Genomic DNA, 18,923 nt, shown 5'->3' with positions numbered 1-18,923 from the left:
TTAACATTTAAAATGTTGAAAATGTACAATAAGCCTTATATGATGAATGCTTTTTTGATATTTTAATTCCAATTATTCAAAAATACTTTCTGAATTCAACATCACACCATGATTTACTAAAGTTGAATCAAATATAGATATAGATATAGATCATAGAACAAAGACAAAGGATACAAAGACTAACATAGAACAGAACAACATTATACTTTTACTCCACTCCTGCCCCCGAACTCAGAATTGTACTATTTAGAATAGCATGATAGCATAAAAGTCCTGTTTTGTAACTTTTTTTTCAAAATTACCGGCAGGTCGTCTCCGAAACAAACCAAAGTGAATGAAGACGACTGAGACAAAAAAAAGAACAAATGTCAAAGTGACCTCATTATGAGCTGGTGTTAAGCTTAGCAATCTATTCGCTCTGAGCTAAAGTGGAGTCTCATGGAAACTACATGAACTTTTCATTATGTATCAGTTTTCACAACATTTGCGTCAATTTTGCTTCCTCGTCCACTGTCAACATTGATGTTGGCAACACTCCGTTGGTGAGCTCCACAGCTTCACTCCGATGGTGAGCTCCACAGCTTCACTCCGTTGGTGAGCTCCACAGCTTCACTCCGTTGGTGAGCTCCACAGCTTCTCTCCGATGGTGAGCTCCACAGCTTCACTCCGTTGGTGAGCTCCACAGCTTCTCTCCGATGGTGAGCTCCACAGCTTCACTCCGTTGGTGAGCTCCACAGCTTCACTCCGTTGGTGAGCTCCACAGCTTCACTCCGATGGTGAGCTCCACAGCTTCACTCCGTTGGTGAGCTCCACAGCTTCACTCCGTTGGTGAGCTCCACAGCTTCACTCCATTGGTGAGCTCCACAGCTTCACTCCGATGGTGAGCTCCACAGCTTCACTCCGATGGTGAGCTCCACAGCTTCTCTCAATTGATTCCATGTTCAGTCAAAAGACAAGTCAATTACCAGACGGACAAAGACAATTGACCTTGTGACTGTAAACACTGACGTCCATTTTCTCCAACACTGATAATGTGTTCAGGCCCCCGACCCCTGCTGATTAATGGAGACTGTGGAAAGAGTTTCATATTTCTTTGCTCACACATCTCAGAGGATTTCTCCTGAATTACAAACACCACTCCAATAGTCGAGAAGGTCCAGCAGCGACTAGACTTTCTGAGGATCCTCAGGAACAACAACCTGGAGGAGAAGCTGCTGCTGTCTTTCTACTGCTGCTCCATCCAGAGTGTGTTGTCCTACTGTAACCATATGTTACTGCACTACAGGACAGTACTGTGGAGTGTCATCAACACTGACCTCTGCCCACCCTGACTGACATCTTGACCTCTCGCTGCCTCCAACATCCTGAATCCTTGCTAACCTGTTCCTCACCTGTTCACCTGCTGCCCTCTGACGCTTCAGGTCCCTCAAACACAAACAGACTCAGGATCAGTTTCTACCCTCAGCTATACATGAAGTGAATAAACACAAATAAGGATCATTAAAGACATTTGTTCACATCTCAGAGCACCTTGAAAAAAAATATATACTTTTAATAACAGGACAATATTATAAAACCTCTCATTTATCTTCACACACACACAACACAACATGTGTTTGTTATAGAACAAAAGATTGATTCTAAAACGATCAAAACACAGAGTCCGTTCCGTCGCTCCAACACGACGTCACTTCCGTCCCGGGTCTTATAATTCTCGTTGTGGAGAAAGATGAACAATCCAGAGTGTGTAACGGGTCGTTTATTCGCCGTTACAAGTCAAACAAAATACAAGCTTTCAATTACGATTGACCTGACGCACTTTGTCCCGGCGACTGTACAGGTCAATAGCCCCGGGAGAAAATGTCCAGAGCTGTAGAATCATCGCTATATTTAAGGCAAATTTCCGATCCAGGAGGTCGTCTCTTTCCGGCCAAATGGTCCTTTCAAGTTCCCTGTGCCACGATCACCAGCAGAGAGACATCCTAAATGTTTTCTTGTAATTTAATCATTCTGTCAGGGTGCAGAAGGAAACCCAGGAGCAGAAAGTGCCTGTTCGTCAAAACTTGACACTTTTATTAGGAGCAGGCAGAGGGATCGTCACAGGTAGTCCAGTAAATATACCGCAAACAGGTACAATATCCAAAAAACAGGTCAAGGGCATAGGCAGGCAGAAAAACGAGAAAAGGGTCAAAACCGGGAGGGCAAAACAAACTCGAATCGGAAGTCTAAAACGTGAAACACGGACTAGACAAACATGGGACAGCAAGTGTGACGAACCGACAAAGACTGAGGGACAGTGAGCAGAATATGAAGGCTGCCAGCAATCACTGGCAGCTGCAGAACGGGAGAACACAAGACAGGTGTAGACAATAACAATCCGCAGGGGGAAGGACCGGAAAGGAAACTCAGACACAGAAGGGAGCAGGTTTCAAAATAAAAACAGGAAACACCAAGAAAGACACACACGAGACATAACACATTCAAATGTTTCTCGGGCGGGGGTTCTACGTCATTGGTGCTCCGCCCTCTAACGGCTTCGCTATTGGTTTACCCCGAGGCACCGCCTCATCTCTGAGAAAGCTTAATGAACTCGCCACCCAGCAGGGGGCAGTCCACTTCCTATAAAGGCGGGAAGCACCCGCCACACTTCCTCCCTTTTCAACTCAGCGAGAAAGCTCCTGGATCAGCATGGCGGACGTGAGCATGAACATTGATGTAGATGGATCTTTGTGCCTGACGTGTGACACCCCCCTGGGGAGGGGGGACACGCATGCTCTCTGTTTCATTTGCCTAGGCCCGGATCACGCGTTTGCGGATTGTGGGGCCTGCCGTATGCTTCCCGAGGAGGTCCGGAGGAGACGGGAAGCATACGAGGCCCGTCGGCGCACGCCACGTCCTCCAGTCAGGTCGTGGGCCGACTACGATGAGGAGGACGACCGGCGGTGTTATGAGGCGGATCCGAGCACCCTGTTCGGTTCCGAGCCGGGGGATGTCGAAGCGGTCGGGGGAACCGGGCCGGTTCCTCACTACCCGCTTGACGCCCTGCTGCGCATATTCACCGCCGCGGCGAACCGCATGGAGGTCGAGCTCCCCCCCGCACCTCCACTCGCGCCACCCCCGTTTACATGCGGAGTGAAGGTCGGGCGGAATGAGGCGCGCAAGCCTACGGTTCCGGGGGTTGTCTGTCCTAAACTGGACAAGATCTCGGGCTACGCGCTGCAAGGGTCTGCCTCTCCCATGGCTTCAGGGCCTCCCGTAGGATCCTACGGACCCTATTGCCGTGTGGACGGGGTGGACTGGCGGCGCGGTGTCCCGGAGCCCTCGGATACGGTACGTGCTGCCCTCGACCCGGGAGCTCGGCTCTGGCCAGGCCGCCCTGTAGCTCTGCCTAGAGCTGAAGACAGGTTGACGGCAGTGTTGTTCAACAGAACCTATACGGGGGGGACGCAGGTGGTCTCCCTCGCGAACAACATGGCTCTCCTGTGCGGTGCGCTCGACAGGCTCACCGTGGACCGAGACGACCTTGGACCTTCGGAGTTGGAGGAAGTCAAGGACTCGGTGGCTGCGCTCCTCCGGATGTCACAGACGTACGCGATCCTGGGAGGGGGACTCCGCGACGCTGGACAGCTGGGCCACCGGGACCTGTGGCTAGACCTGGCCACAGCGCTGCCAGAGAGAGACCGGAGGCTCCTCCTGGACGGACCCATAACAGAGGATTCTCTGTTTGGTCTGGAGCTCCGGAACATCGTGGCTCGGCAGGAGGCAGCGCAGCAGGAGTCAGCGCAGCTCCGCCATCACCTGCATGGGCGTGAGGACGAGGCGCGACGGGGGTTCGGCGCGCGGAGACGGAGATCCCGTTCATCGGCCTCATCATCTGGCCCCAGCAGCACCAGCAACAACGGCAGCAGCCGCAGCGGAGCCAGCAGCCGCAGCGGAGCCAGCAGCCGCAGCGAAGCCAGCAGCCGCAGCGGAGCCAGCGACAGCGGCGGCGAGGACGCAGAGGCGGCGAGGCTTCTTCTCGGGGGAGCCCTCCTCCCCCCTACTCTTTTAAAGGGATTTATGTAAATAAAACGAAGAAAACGTATGACGTTTCTGTGGTTCGTTCTGAGAGAGATGTTAGTAGTGTGCATGTGTTTCCGCCTGTGAGTGTGACGTATTCACAGGCGTCATTAGAAACTTTCGCCGCTAATGCTAAGCTAACATGCTCCGCCGTTCATTTGTCCGGGTCATGCCGAGACTGTAATAACGGAGTCTGTCCACACGAATGAGGGGCAGACTCCAACCACATGTGTTTTATTTACAGACGAGCAGAGGTCCGCGAGACCTGCTGAATCAGCTGTGTTTACTTCCGCGTCGACCAGCACTCGTGCCCGACAGAGCTTGACAGCTGAGGTGAGTGGAACTAGTCCGGACATGTCTGTGTTGACCGGAGGTTGTTCCTTGCCCCACAGCGCTGTCAACAAGCACTGGCACCGTGGAGGACGTCACGTTTGGCGGCGGAAAAGAGGGAACGCCATGGAACTGACGCAACATGGTGCTTTTACACTCGAGTTTTCTCGCCGTCCTGAGACCAGGCGAGGGCGAGGAACTTCTGCCCCTTCTGGTCGATCAACTGGAGAGGTGCGTGTCGGTCGGATCTCACGAGTGATGAGCAGGTCAGGACCGCCAGCGGAGCTTGAGAATGTACGGGACCTGGTGAGTGATGCGGTGCCGACGCGACGCGGATCTGAGGTTTCTCACACGCACTTGCGCGTTTCTCCCACAGAGCCGGATTTTATGTATGAAAGTGGGGGTTCTAGTGACTCCAACTCGAGTACATGCTCTGTTGATTCAAGAGATAGAGACGCGGCTTGTGTGATGCCCTTTCGTCTACGGCCCGCTCTTGGACGTTCGCGGGGGCGGGCCGGAGGACAACCCAAAGTTCGCCAGGGCTGCGGTTCTGACAGAACACTATTCGGCTTGGAGTCGGCTGGTTTTACTTCATTCCACTTGGCTGGGGGGAGTAATCAGGCGGGGCTATGCGCTAAAATTTGCCCGTCAACCCCCGCGTTTTTCAGGGATCACAGTTGCTGGAAGTTCGGTGTCACGTGACAACAGCAGGCACTGTTATGTCCCTCCTGGGGCTCATGGCAGCAGCTCACACGGAAGTTCGGCTGGGCTTGCTGCATATGAGGGAGCTTCAGAGAAGGTTTGGTCGTCTCAAGCTAGACCTCAAGCGGGAACGAGGTCGGAAAGTGCGCCTTCCCGCTCGGGTTTTGCAGGACATCCAGTTTTGGAACTCTCTAGCCAACCTCAGACGGAGAGTTCCATTGGGTTGTGTCCTTCACTACACTCAGGTGTTCACAGACACTTCTCTGACAGGTTGGGGAGGCTTCTCGGGTCAGGCCTATGCCAGTGGGGTCTGGAGTAGACCGGTGCTCAGACACATAAACTGGCTAGAGCTGAAGGCGATTTACAATGTCCTGCTTCACCTCTCTCCCCAACTGTCACGGTCCAACGTCCTAGTACTATCCGACAGCTCCACCGCCGTGGCGTACGTAAATCGCCAAGGTGGTGTCAGATACCCACCCCTTCTGAGTGTGGCAAAGAAGATTTGGCTGTGGGCAGACCGTCACCTGCTTTCGCTCAGAGCTCAGCATGTACCGGGCGAGCTGAACACAGTAGCGGACAGACTGTCGAGGGGGGCTGTCCAGGACGAATGGGGTCTGTCCAAGGCAGTGGCGAGAGAGATCTGGTCTCGGTTCGGTCACCCGGTTGCAGACCTCTTCGCCAGCAAGGAGAACTTCAAATGTCCTCTCTGGTTCTCTCTCAGGGCATCGGATTGCCCCCCACTAGGCGTGGACGCTTTAGCCCATTCGAGTTGGCCGGTCGGTCTACTGTTCGCCTTCCCTCCTCCGCTGCTCCTTCTCCCTTTGGTTCGGAGGGCGAGGCGGGAGGGGCTGAGGTTGATACTAGTAGCACCAGACTCCCCGGGGGCGCTCTGGTTCCCAGAGCTGGTGCGCATGGCGGTCGGGGCCCCGCTGCCCTGCGTCAGGCAGGGGGGACTCTGACAGCGCCCCGGGTGCTGGGCTGGCCTCTCAAGGTGTGGCTCCTGCACGGGACGAGCTGAGTGGGACTTTGGACCGTCAACACGCAGGCTTTATGCCTCAAAGTGGGGGATTTTCTCCCGCTGGTGTTCAGACAGGTCCTTGGACCCCAGCTCCTGTTTGGTCTCCGCTATCCTGTCTTTTCTGCAACATTTGCTGGACAGCGGACGGACTGTGGCGACACTGAGAGTGTTCGCGTCAGCCATAGCGTCGAAGCATGTCGGGTTTGAGGGTGCTTCGGCTCGCGCCCACCCTCTGGTGGCGCGTTTCTTGCGGGGTGCCTGCAGGCTTTGACCTCCTGCAAGGCCTTCCAGCCCTCAGTGGGATCTCCAGTTGATACTGGACTCTCTCACAGGCCCGACCTTTGACCAAGTCCCACTGGAGATCTTGTCTTTCAAGGTATCGCTCCTTCTGGCACTAACAACCACGAAGAGAGCGAGTGAGCTTTGTGCTCTCTCCATTAGCCCTGAGTGTCTTTCCTTTGGCGTCGAGGAGTCTTCGGTGTCTTTGCGTCCTAACCCAGCGTTCCGCCCAAAGATTCTGAGTTCCTTGTTCCGGGCGTCGACCATCACGCTGCGGGCCTTTCACCCGCCGCCCCACTCGGACCCGGGTCAGGAACGGCTTCACCTGTTGTGTCCAGTAAGGGCGTTGGCCGTGTTTAGGCGCTCTGATGCCCTTTTTGTCTGCCACGGTAGATGCCGACGGGGAGAGGCGATATCCTCCCAGAGGTTTTCTCATTGGGTGAGATCGGCCATTATCCGGGCCTACCAAGCAGCAGGTGGATCCGCTCCTAGCGGTCTGAGGGCACATTCCACCCGTGGTGTGGCAGCCTCAGTGGCTCTTTTGCGGTGTGTGGCAGCAGAGGATATCTGCTCAGCTGCCTCTTGGGCGTCCACGTCTACCTTTGCTAAAGCCTATCTCCTCGACGTGACGGCGGGATCAGTAGCTCATACAGTTTTGAGCGCACCCATCGAGGCTCACGGCTCCAGTAGACTTGGATCCTGGGCCGGTGGGGCCCTAGCGATGCTGCTCCAGGAGCGGCGTCCAGCTGGGGGTACATTTATCCCGTCAGGCTTCGCCGTTGGGTTAAACCAATAGCGAAGCCGTTAGAGGGCGGAGCACCAATGACGTAGAACCCCTGAGTTATCTATCATAACCTCAGGTTCTACGAGTTGGTGCGAAGCCCTCTAACCTCGTCGCCCAGCGGCCGCCCTTCTCGCTAAGTTTTCAGTTGGAGGAAGTGCGGCGGGTGCTTCCTGCCTTCATAGGAAGTGGACTGCCCCTGCTGGGTGGCGAGTTCATTAAGCTTTCTCAGAGACGAGGCGGTGCCTCGGGGTAAACCAATAGCGAAGCCGTTAGAGGGCTTCGCACCAACTCGTAGAACCTGAGGTTATGATAGATAACTCAGGGGTTACCTTCTCTTCGGTCTTTTAGCCCCCCTTTCCCGGGTGTGTCTTGCTTCGTTCTTTGATCTACGATTTAAGGTGTGATCAACAGATGTTTTAAATTACCGGTGTCGTATCTCGAATTCTGATCCAGGCTTGTCTTGAACCAGTGTGAATCAGTCTGAGTGGAATGTTGATTGTGAATGTGCAGTCAAACGTTTAAACTCTTAGATCAAGCGAGTAATTTATACTTTATATTTTGATTATCTTTTAGCATTCATTTAAGTATGGCGTATACGTATAGTATATAATAATTGTATTATAACAACTCATACATGTTCATAATTTCAGCTTTAATTTGGCAGATGAACATCGAGGTTTAACAACGACCAGCATCAGAATAAGACGGATCTATAAGAATCACGGTTACAAACAGTGAATCAGAGAAAGTGATCAAAACTTCAGTTTATCAGAGGAAAGATGTTCAACTATATTTAGTGTTAAGATAAAACCCTCTTGAAAAACATGTAAACAACTTGAGTGACAACTTTGTGATCCTGACGTCGAGCTCATCTAATCTCTCACTGATAGAAAGAGGTAGAAACAAACACACGCGTGTCAACGCATCCGTGACGTGGACGATGATAAACATCGCGGCAGGAAACACTCTCACGTTCGTTTTCTTTCTTTGAAATGTTTCGCAATAATGGTTTTTAAATAAACCTGATATAAGTATCTGTCAGAACTTCTTACAAGATGATCTCTCGCACCGGCTGCGCACTGTAGGAGTGTATGGAGGAACATCAGGACTGGCGCGTCTGCCAGAAGCACGTCCAGACGTTCAAAGACTATATCATGATTTTTTTCCCTCCTCTGTACACTGAATATTACCTGAATATTTGTCAGACTGAATCTCACCTGCTCAGAGTAATTATAAAAGTCAGTTTAAAAGCATCCACTGGGATATATTTTATATAAAGTTATATGATCATATTTTAATTCAATTGCTTGTTGGATTTATTTTCAAACGGTGATGTAAATGATCCAAACCAAACATTTCTAATAATATACTTAATAATTCATTTAAATGGCAGTTTGAAGTCTTTCAGTGTTGTGTGCTTTACATACAAACATGATTAAAAAAAACATCAGAATATGATAAAAGATGAGATAAATTAATCTCTTATTAGAGTAAAACCTGTTGTTAAAAGGGTGACAGGAGTTTAAAGACGGCATCACTTCAAAGCCCGTCCGTAAAAGTATGTTTTGAAAAGAAAGAATGATTTTAAACATGATTATATTCATCCACTTTTATGTCATTTTTTAATGAAAAACATTCTGGCACTGAATATAAAAGATGATAAAATACAACCAGTTCAGAATCAGAACATGTTTATTGGCAAAATATGTAAACACAACATAGGATTTATTTAAGTAAAATGAATGAATGAATAAACTTGTTTATTTCTTTAAAAGGAAAAACTGTGTCAATTATTTGTACATAACAAGACACCAATTAAACAAAAAGCAAACGTAACAAAACCCTGTAGTTTGAAAAAGGAGTAGGAAGAAGTAAAGTACTTTTTTTTATATCCTACTCCATTGAAAGATTCTTCTGTTTGTGGCACATATTTTCACACAGAGATCCATATCATAATCATGACAGCAAAGAATACAATGAATGAAGTGAAATGTGATGAACAAAAGGCAACATGACGTTAAACTTGCCATAAAAAATTCATAACATAAAAAAATTATCTAACATAATTGTTTCATTTTTTCATTTAAGTTTGAAAAAAACACTTGAGGTGTAAGTAAATGCAAGTAACACATTTTCATCACGTTTATCGATCTGTCTTCCATACCTTGGCCTGACCTCTAATTCTCCGTAACTTGGCCACAGACGCTCGGATTTCCTGCGTCTGCAGGACGTAGATGATCGGGTTCAACATGGGCGGGAGTGACGTGGTCAGGGACATGGTGATCATCCGGGCGTTGGGGTGTATCACCGCTGAGAAGAGATAGACGAATATGAGGGGGAGGTAGAAGATGGACACCAGCAGCAGGTGAGCGCTGCACGTCTTCAGAGCTTTCAGTCGCTCTCTGAGCGTGGAGATCTTGATCAGAGCCAGGCCGATGAAGCCGTACGTGATGAGGATGAACAGCAGAGGGAACCAGAGTAATGTGGCAACGCACACCTGGCCCACGATCAGGCTGGGGTAGTTGTCGTTGCAGGCCAGCCTGTAAATAGGCCCGTGGTCGCAGAAGTAGCTCTTGATGACCACGGACTCACAGAAGGACAGTCTGGTGACGAGGCAGACGGTGGTCAGAATCAGGCCGACGCACAGGAGCCACGCCAGCGCGACCACGGTCAGCATCGACTTGCTGGTGACCTTCACAGAGTAGTGCAGCGGGAACATGATGGCCACCAGGCGGTCGTAGGCCAGGATCACCAGGTTCAAGGACTGCATGCCCCCGAAGGTGAAGTTGAAGAACATGGCGGTCAGACAGTGGTTGTAGAAGATGTGGGGGCGGTCGAAGAGGAAGGTGTCCAGCAGCTTCGGCACCAGCGCCATGTTGCTGAGCACGTCGGTCAGCACCAGGTTAAACACCGCCAGGTATTTGGGATTCCTCAGGTCGCGATCCCAGACTATCAAGGCCATGACCAAGAAGTTGCCCACCATGGAGACCACGAAGATGATCACCATGACGATGTAGTAGTATTTCATGTTGGGGATCCCTACGAAGCCACTGATGGTGAAGTAAAGCGGACGCACTAGAGTGATGTTTCTGCCCAGAGCAGAGTTGAACAGCTCCATCTGTGAAAGGTCCAGAAGGTCTGGTGTGGAGCTCAGAGCGAGACCAGCTTTAAATGGAGGAGGAGGGTGTTGTTCACTTGTCGCTCGTCTCCTGTGACACATCACACAATTGCATCACTTTGTCCAGATACACAATTTCAAACTATTGATGTTCAAAGTCTTCCTAACTTCTTCAGTTCTTGAGCTAAATATCATACTTTAGTATTTTCTTCTGCTTTTAAAGATAAAATAAAGCCTGTCCCAGCTACTTTGGGATAAACGGGGGATACCCTGAACAGTTGTAATACCATGAGAATAGTTAAGGTTTGTATTTAACATTTAAAATGTACAATAAGTCTTATTTGATTAATGTTTGTTTGATATTTTAATTCCAATAATTCAAAAACACTTTCTGAATTCAACATCACACCATGATTTACTAAAGTTGGATCAAGTAGCTCGGTACTCTGTTGGTAATGTCTAGTGTCACTATTATACCGACATTTTTCAATTGAATTTCAGAGATAATTAATTGAAAAATATTATTGGAATGAGAAAATGTATAATTGAATTATTAGAATTTCAAACTATAACTAAAATGTTTTTAATTCAACTATAAAAATAAAATCGACCTTTCAATATAGAAATGATTGATTTATTTTTAAATAAAAATGTTACGTTTCTAAATATATATTTTTTAATTCAAGCATTAACATCTTGACACTGATACACTTTACATACGTCTCAGGGAACTTGTATAGATGAACAATTTTGGACAATTTAGAATTATCACTTAAACTCTGTATGTTTCAGGATTGTTGGAAGAAAGCGAGGTTCTTGGACTGAACAAAAAAACACTAAAATCTACAATAATACCAAAGTTTATTCTAACAATTAGAAGAGAAACTTTTAAACAAGGATGAAGAGTTGATCTGGATGTTCATGCGAGGAAAAACTGTCGAACGGGAACGAATAAAGTTCTCAGGTTATGGTATGTATGGTCACATGACAGTCGTCTGCTAGTTTTGCACAAAAGAGTTAATAGCAGATAAAAATATCAACATTCAAAACAATAGAAGTTTAAACATGTCATGTAAATACTTTTAGAAAAATATAATTCAACACTTTATTATGGAAGTAAATCAAAGCCGTCAGAATTTTGAATGGTTGAATTCATTTATTTTTTAATATTGAAAGATTGAAATAATTTAAATTATTCAATATTTGTTCAATTTTAATTTCATTTATTCAATTTTTTTTAATTCGTAGCGTTTTAAATTCAATATAAAACAAATACGAAGACACAGCAGAAGTTTATTTTGAAGAGAATAAACAACATTATCAACAAAGGTAAAGATGTTACAAATACATTGAATAACTACTTTGTTCTCCTTATCAAGCGTCGACACTGGATTCTCTGGAAAATCTTTGTCTCTCATGTTACCAAGAGTTTCTGCTCGTAAATGTAAACTTTTCTGCCTTTTAACACTCGCGCTGAAAGGTCAACTTCCGGTTAATGGTTTTCAAAATAACACGTAACAAAATAATAGCATCTCAAATCCTTGCATTTTCAAGTGTAGAAATGTCAGAAAGATGAGAGACATTTAGAAACACTGTGTTCTCGTGTCAAATACATCATTATTGAAGCAGTCGGTGATGTTATCAGGAAGGAGATTAAAAAGGAGAGTATTGACCTTGTTTTCTGGAGAAAATGTTTGAAAAGAGAAGAGACATCAGTGAGAAACAGAACCAGACTGAGGAGCAGAAAGAAGGAAAACAGGAAGAAAAAAGTCAGAATAATATGTGACGTAAACTCATCTCTACACAAAGAAAACTGGAGTCTTTTATTGGAGGTCAATGGTTGAACTTTATTGACACTGAAGAGGAAACAAGAGTCACAATGATTACAAACAAACAGTCAAAGAAAGATTCATCCAAACACACGTGGATCATGTTGACGCCTCAGAGAGTCTCTGGCTGAACATCTGCTGACGCTGGAGACACATCCAACATCTCCACTTGCTCCACAGGTACTGGGAGCTGCTCTCTACTCCTGCTCCTCCAGACCACAACAACAACAACAACACACATCATGAAGATCACGACACTGAGCATCACAGACCGCACTAGATGGTGATCAACCTCTGGCTCTCCGAACATTACAAGGGTCTTAGATGTGAACACACAATGTTTGTCTTTCATAACCACACACCAGAACTCTCCGCTGTGTTCCAGAGAGATGTTAGTGATCACCAGGCTCATATTGGAACGAAAGATTCCGTCTTCTTGTCCTTCATATACACGTGATGTTCGTCCTTCAGTTCTGTTTGTCTTCATGAACCAGAAGATCTTATCAGGCTGTTTCCAGTCGCCACATTGTAGAGTCTTGTTTTCTCCTCTAGTTAAAAACACATCAGCAGGCGGGTCAGACTCAGGACACACATACAGCATGTAAAAATCATACTGACCATTGCGATCACAGAGGTAACCACCTGTGTGGTTCAAGGTCAGTGATGGAAACATCAGAGTGTAGTTGTGACTCTTTTTATATTCCGTCACTGAATTAAGGATCCTCCACACGTGTGGTTTGTTTCCACTGATGTCAGAGCAGTTCAGCTCCAGACTCTCTCCGACCGAGCTGTGAATGTAATTATATTGTACAAAAACATGAAACTCCTTCAGTAGTTCACAGCTCTGGTTCTTCTCCAAACAGTAATAATAGACCGGATCAGATCTTCTGTCAAACGTTACCAGAAGACATGGTTTGTTCTTCACTTGCTGTAGTTTGTACATTGAGGATGATGATAAAGCTGATTTAAAATTTCTTGTTCTGTGGTTATAATGATGTGAAACCCACTGGTTTGGTCCCACACCGTCATGGTTCAGCTCCAGTGTCTGTCCAACCAACACGTCCTCACACCTGAGGCGTCATACTGTCCGACGCCGTGCAATTCCCCCCTGGCGTCCCTAAGGTGACGTTACAGGTGGGACAAAAACATCGGTTTTAGCCTACCCGGGTCACCCAGTAATATACAGAGCACTCCCCGACGTCGGATTCAAACGACCCGGGTTACATTTGACGCGTCGCCCACCTATTCGTTGCCATGGTAACGTGACGTGACATGTCTGCTGTTGTCATTTGGCTACCGTAATTCTAAAACTATGAAGCGCGCTTGAAATGTTTAATGTCAACACTGCGATTCTACCCCCGATTGTGCTTTATGACTTCAAACCACTTTGAGGTCCTACATGACGACCATAAATCGGTAAAAAATGCTTCATTTGTATTTTTTGAAGCCTGGATTGTTCACACATCGCAGAAGTCAAGAGGCTCTCACGGATTAATACATGCTTATAAGGTCCTTTAAAAGTGACTATATTGTATATTTTTAGGTGTTTCAACTCCATAATGTTGACATTGTTTGATGAATAAGTAAAATAAAGTCTGTGTTATTTCGCTTGATCCTCTTTATAATCCGGTGCGCTTTTCTATGAAAATAGAACCTTTCATTGAGATTGCGTTTATGGACATATGTTTTCTTTTTATTTAGCTGCGATTATGATCTATGTGACGTTTGTCAACATAGATCGCGATCCTGCAGAGGTGACGTCACACACGCTAATAAACTGATCGTGCAGGAATGTAGAGCCGTCACACCACAGGAATAATATGGGATAATGTGCTTGTTTGTTTAAAATCGCCATGGAATACAATTGTAGATGTGTGCTTGTATAAAGACCGAGTTAAGTCAGCTAAAAAGTTTTCAAACTGCCGCACACGCAACTTCCGCCAAACCCCCGGTTGTTGACGTCAGACATGTTGTTACTCGTCCCAGAACATGCGTTTTTGTCCTCACGTTTGTGCAGTAACTTGACGGAACCAGGTGCGCGTCACTCGTCTATTGAGGTAAGATATAATTATTGCTTTAAGTCGACTCAGAAATAAGGTTTCATTGCGTGTAATGTAACTTTCTGTGGTGCGTTAACATGAGAGCTAGTTCGCTAAAACTTAGCCTTTTAAACTATAATGCATTTCACACACGTATTTTGTTTGTTGTTTTGAAAGGACGGAAGTATATTTATATTCCTATAAAAAGTTTGCTATATTGGTAGGTCATGGTAGGCGATTTATTTTATTAATATTCAAGATATTGATTTCATTTATCACTTCCGCATATTAATATAGATAACATATTTATCGTATTTAATTATATAAGTATACGTTTATTTTAACCCTTTTGGATGAGGGATTTGATCTGTTGTAGTTTTCTTTAAATGAAAGAATATATATAAAATAATAATGAAAAGTAGTTTAAATTCCAGCATAAAGAGGTAAACCAGATGGAAACACCATAAAACAATGGATGAAGGAAACATGGAGAGCTTATCTCTGAATGATCAAGTATAATTGCTTGTATTTATTGATTTATTATATTTAAAAGGGAGCACTAGTATGTTTTAGTTTTGTTTTTGCATGGAAGTGACCTGCAAGAGCTGCACAGAACTCCAGACCTGCTTGACATGAAACCTTTCTCTCAGTGGTTCCTGCCAAATGATTTCAAATTTGAAGTAAGTGAGTAAGTAATATTTGTAACATAGTGAACACAAACTTGTAAACCTACAGCACATCCCATCATGGAAATAATCTAAAATGCAATTCTATGTTCTTTTCTAGGTGAGATGGAGTGCTGCATTTCAGGTGCTGGACTAACCATTGGAGGTGGAAGGGGTCAACACATGTCAAAAGCAGGTGAGGTGGTTACATCATACACACTTTGGTCATTAAAATAGTCCTGTTTGGTAATAATGATCAATACATTTCTGTGGCAGGACGCACTGACATGCTGACGCTTATGGCCAAGGTTTTCTGGCTACTGTTGTTGGAAACACTTGGTCGTGCCTGTCAAGGTGGTAGGTACCAACTGAAGAGTCTTTTTCAATAGATTTTACACTTCAAATGATCGGAATCATACGACTTCATTACACAATGATTTCCAGGTTCTGTTGACTTTCGGACAAAGAGGATTCGACGTTGTAATGGCAGTAAGGAGACGGCAGGAAGTGAAAGATTCTTGAGAAGGAGATGAACCACCTCTGGACGTCTCTGTCAAGTCGTTGTGATTCCCTGAAAGAGTTGTTTCGCATGGCAGCGTCACAGCAAGGTAAGAGTTTATTTAGCAAGTGAAGAACAGAACTTGTACAAGTACAGCTGATCATTCTTGTTGTCTTACTCTTTTAAGATGCACCATGGGCTTGACTGGTGAGGCTTTGAAGGATCTTCAGAGCATTTTAGGAGCAGGAGCAAGTCAGCATGATGTCACTCGAACCATGACTCGGACCAGAAACTACTACACACACCTTCGCTGAGGATGAGACCATCAACGCCGTGCAGATTCACTCTGATGGTTACTCGTGACATTTGTGACAATCTGTGAACAATTGTTTGATATGAAACCTGTAATAAAGCACAATTTGATATCATTTTGAATAACGTCCCATAGTATTCATCATCAGTGCAGGTAATGTGTTGTGAAAATGACTATTGGTGATTTAAAAGTTGTAAAAAGGTCTCTGTTTAACTCAGTTTGAGATCGACATAGAGTTCAACATGAACAATATTCAGGCAAAGCAGACATCACATGTTAATAAATCATGAATGAATGAACGCTTTATTTCGAACATGTTACATAAGAAAGTAAAATTAAGACAAACAAACAAAACCAATGACATTAGTCAAACAATAATTATAGTCAAAACAATAATATTAACCCAACATGTCCAAAGTAAGAAGGATGAAGCATAAGCTCGTCTATACCAACCCCTTCACTACTCAATTATTAACCATCAACACCCAAAGTACATCAACAAAATACAAACATAAACAAACAAACATTCAGCAAAACGCAGTGGAGATATTTATGATAAACAGAGATAAACCACTGCTTTCTTGAAATCACCACACTTGCAATAACTTTAATAATTTTGTCATTCCATGTGATATGTGTAAGCAGTAAAAATGTATTTAATTCATCAGTAATCATTATTGTTTAAAATAGCAACTGAAGAGCTATTTGTAAATTACACTCAAACTATGAAATAGAAGACAGCACGTCTAAAAGCTTTGTGAGACCCACATTACATTTGTTTGAACTTTAAAATATACATATTTATGTTATTGATAGGTGACTCAAGACTGCTGTTATACTATCAGAAAACTACACACCCCAACATGATTAATTTGTTTGTAGTGGCCTGTTCTACATCAAAGGGTTAATTATGTAACTTCAAGAGGCATGAAGGCCCTTGTAAAGCTGATATTTATATGACACATTCAGATGGTCTCCTACTATCGTGTGAGAAGTTTGGTGTCAATCAGTCCAAAAATGAGGGAGAGGTTGTCATTCTTCTGTCAAGATGGTCTCTGAGTGTAACAGAATGACAAGACCTGATCTTGCAGAAATGGACTTAGGCAACTTTTTTTCTTCTTGAACCTCAGAGCTGATTTTTGGATATGTTATTCTAGACTCCATTCTGAGTTGAAATGTGGTGGTTTGATGTTGCTATGAACTTCCTGCACCCCATGGTATCATGGGAAACTTGGAGAAATCGGGACTTTGAAGCTCTATAAATCGACCATTGTTATTTCAAATGATCTGAAACTTTTAGAGCTTCTTCATGTTCCATTTGTGTACATGTGTTTTCAAGGGCGTTTTTCTTGATGCTTCCTGAAGCTACTTCCGGTTTGGGAGGAGTTATCATTATGGTTCCACCAGCATATGATTTTAGAGGTGTCAGAGGTCACACAGACCAAGTTTCATGTGTCTGAGGGTCACAGAGGTCACATAAGAGCAAAAGAGCAACAGTCATGAAAAACACGTTTTTGGCCCTGGTTCATTGCCAGCGGCCCCTGGGGTTCTAAAAATGAGCATGATAGTTCACACTAGCCTCAATATCAAGCCTCTGTTAATTATTGATTAGCTGTAAGCAGTACATGTTTTGATTACTAGCGTATGATTATGTATCTACTAATTCAATACATGTTATTGATTACTAACGTATGATTATAGATGTAATTATTCCAATAGTAGTCAACTTTTAAGGCATAAATGCCTTTGACACTGGTTAAGCTATTAACTCCAATATGAACATTGTACATGAGCTGCTTTTTATCACCCTGTCATAATAAAAGATATGAACTGTTATCATAAAAACTTTATTTTAATTTTTTAAGCATTCATTGGTATCAATTATAGGCATCTCTGAAGTTACAACTGCATTGATCATGTTGGGATGAATACTATGGGAGCATTATTCAAAATGATATCAAATTGTGCTTTATTACAGGTTTCAAATCAAACAATTGTTTACAGATCATCACAAATGTCAAGAGTAACCATCAGAGGGAATCTGCACGACTTTGATGGTCTCATCCTCAACGAAGACTTGTGTGTAGTAGTTTCTGGTCCGAGTCATGGTTCGAGTGACGTCACACTTACTTGCTCCTGCTCCTCAAATGCTCTGAAGATCCTTCAAAGCCTCACCAGTCAAGCGCATGGTGCATCTTAAAAGAGTAAGACAATAAGAATGATCAGCTGTACTTGTACTAGTTATGTTCTTCACTTGCTACCTACCACCTTGACAGGCACGACCAAGTGTTTCCAACAACAGAAGCCAGAAAACCTTGGCCATAAGCGTCAGCATGTCAGTGCGTCCTGCCACAGAAATGTATTGATCATTATTACCAAACATGACTATTTTAATGACCAAAGTGTGTATGATGTAACCACCTCACCTGCTTTTGACATGTGTTGACCCCTTCCACCTCCAATGGTTAGTCCAGCACATGATATGAAGCACTCCATCTCACCTAGAAAAGAACATAGAATTTGTTTAAATTATTTCAGTGATGGGATGGGCTGTAGGTTTACAAGTTTGTGTTCACTATGTTACAAATATTACTTACTCACTTACTTCACATTTGAAATCATTTGGCAGGAACCACTGAGAGAAAGGTGGTCTGGAGTTCTGTGCAGTTCTTGCAGGTCACTTCCATGCAAATACAAAACTAAAACATACTAGTGCTCCCTTTTAAATATAATAAATCAATAAATACAAGCAAGTATACTTGATAATTCAGAGATAAGCGCTCCATGTTTCCTTCATCCATTGTTTGATGGTGTTTCCATCTGGTTTACCTCTTTATGCTGGAATTTAAAATACTTCAACTACTTCATTATTATTTTATATATATTCTTTCATTTAAAGAAAACTAAAACAGATCAAATCCCTCATCCAAAAGGGTTAAAATAAACGTATACTTGTATAATTAAATACGATAAATATGTTATCTGTATTAATATGCGGAAGTGATAAATGAAATCAATATCTTGAATATTATTAAAATAAATCGCCTACCATGACCTACCAATATAGCAAACTTTTTATAGGAATATAAATATATTTTCGTCCTTTCAAAATAACAAACAAAATACGTGTGTGAAATGCATTATAGTTTAAAAGGCTAAGTTTTAGCGAACTATCTCTCGTGTTAACGCACCACAGAAAGTTACATTACACGCAATGAAACCTTATTTCTGAGTCGACTTAAAGCAATAATTATATCTTACCTCAATAGACGAGTGACGCGCACCTGG

At 44.3% G+C, this 18,923-nt stretch overlaps 2 protein-coding genes and 1 long non-coding RNA gene across 3 annotated transcripts; 1 reads left to right on the top strand and 2 right to left on the bottom strand.

Annotated features, from left to right (window-relative positions):
* Positions 1 to 9,315: 9,315 nt before the first annotated feature.
* Positions 9,316 to 10,290, bottom strand: LOC148065862 (olfactory receptor 1500-like). Its single transcript, XM_087808101.1, has one exon. It carries the CDS (start codon positions 10,288 to 10,290, stop codon positions 9,316 to 9,318), a length of 975 nt encoding a protein of 324 aa, XP_087664227.1.
* A 1,941-nt stretch (positions 10,291 to 12,231) lies between these two features.
* LOC148065861 (uncharacterized) lies at positions 12,232 to 13,148 on the bottom strand. The gene is made up of 2 exons (XM_087808100.1): positions 13,123 to 13,148; positions 12,232 to 12,907 (listed from the first exon to the last, which is right to left on the bottom strand). Exons 1-2 carry the CDS (start codon positions 13,146 to 13,148, stop codon positions 12,232 to 12,234), a joined length of 702 nt encoding a protein of 233 aa, XP_087664226.1.
* A 962-nt stretch (positions 13,149 to 14,110) lies between these two features.
* LOC148065860 (uncharacterized) lies at positions 14,111 to 15,697 on the top strand. The gene is made up of 5 exons (XR_015713329.1): positions 14,111 to 14,838; positions 14,945 to 15,019; positions 15,100 to 15,180; positions 15,268 to 15,431; positions 15,510 to 15,697. It is a non-coding gene; the product is annotated as an uncharacterized LOC148065860 (long non-coding RNA).
* Positions 15,698 to 18,923: the final 3,226 nt, after the last annotated feature.

This window comes from Callionymus lyra, chromosome 14 (assembly GCF_982586985.1).
Source record: "Callionymus lyra chromosome 14, fCalLyr1.hap1.1, whole genome shotgun sequence".
Classification (NCBI taxonomy): domain Eukaryota; kingdom Metazoa; phylum Chordata; class Actinopteri; order Syngnathiformes; family Callionymidae; genus Callionymus; species Callionymus lyra.
Note: the sequence above shows the minus strand (reverse complement) of the source record. Positions and strands in the feature narration are given on the sequence as shown.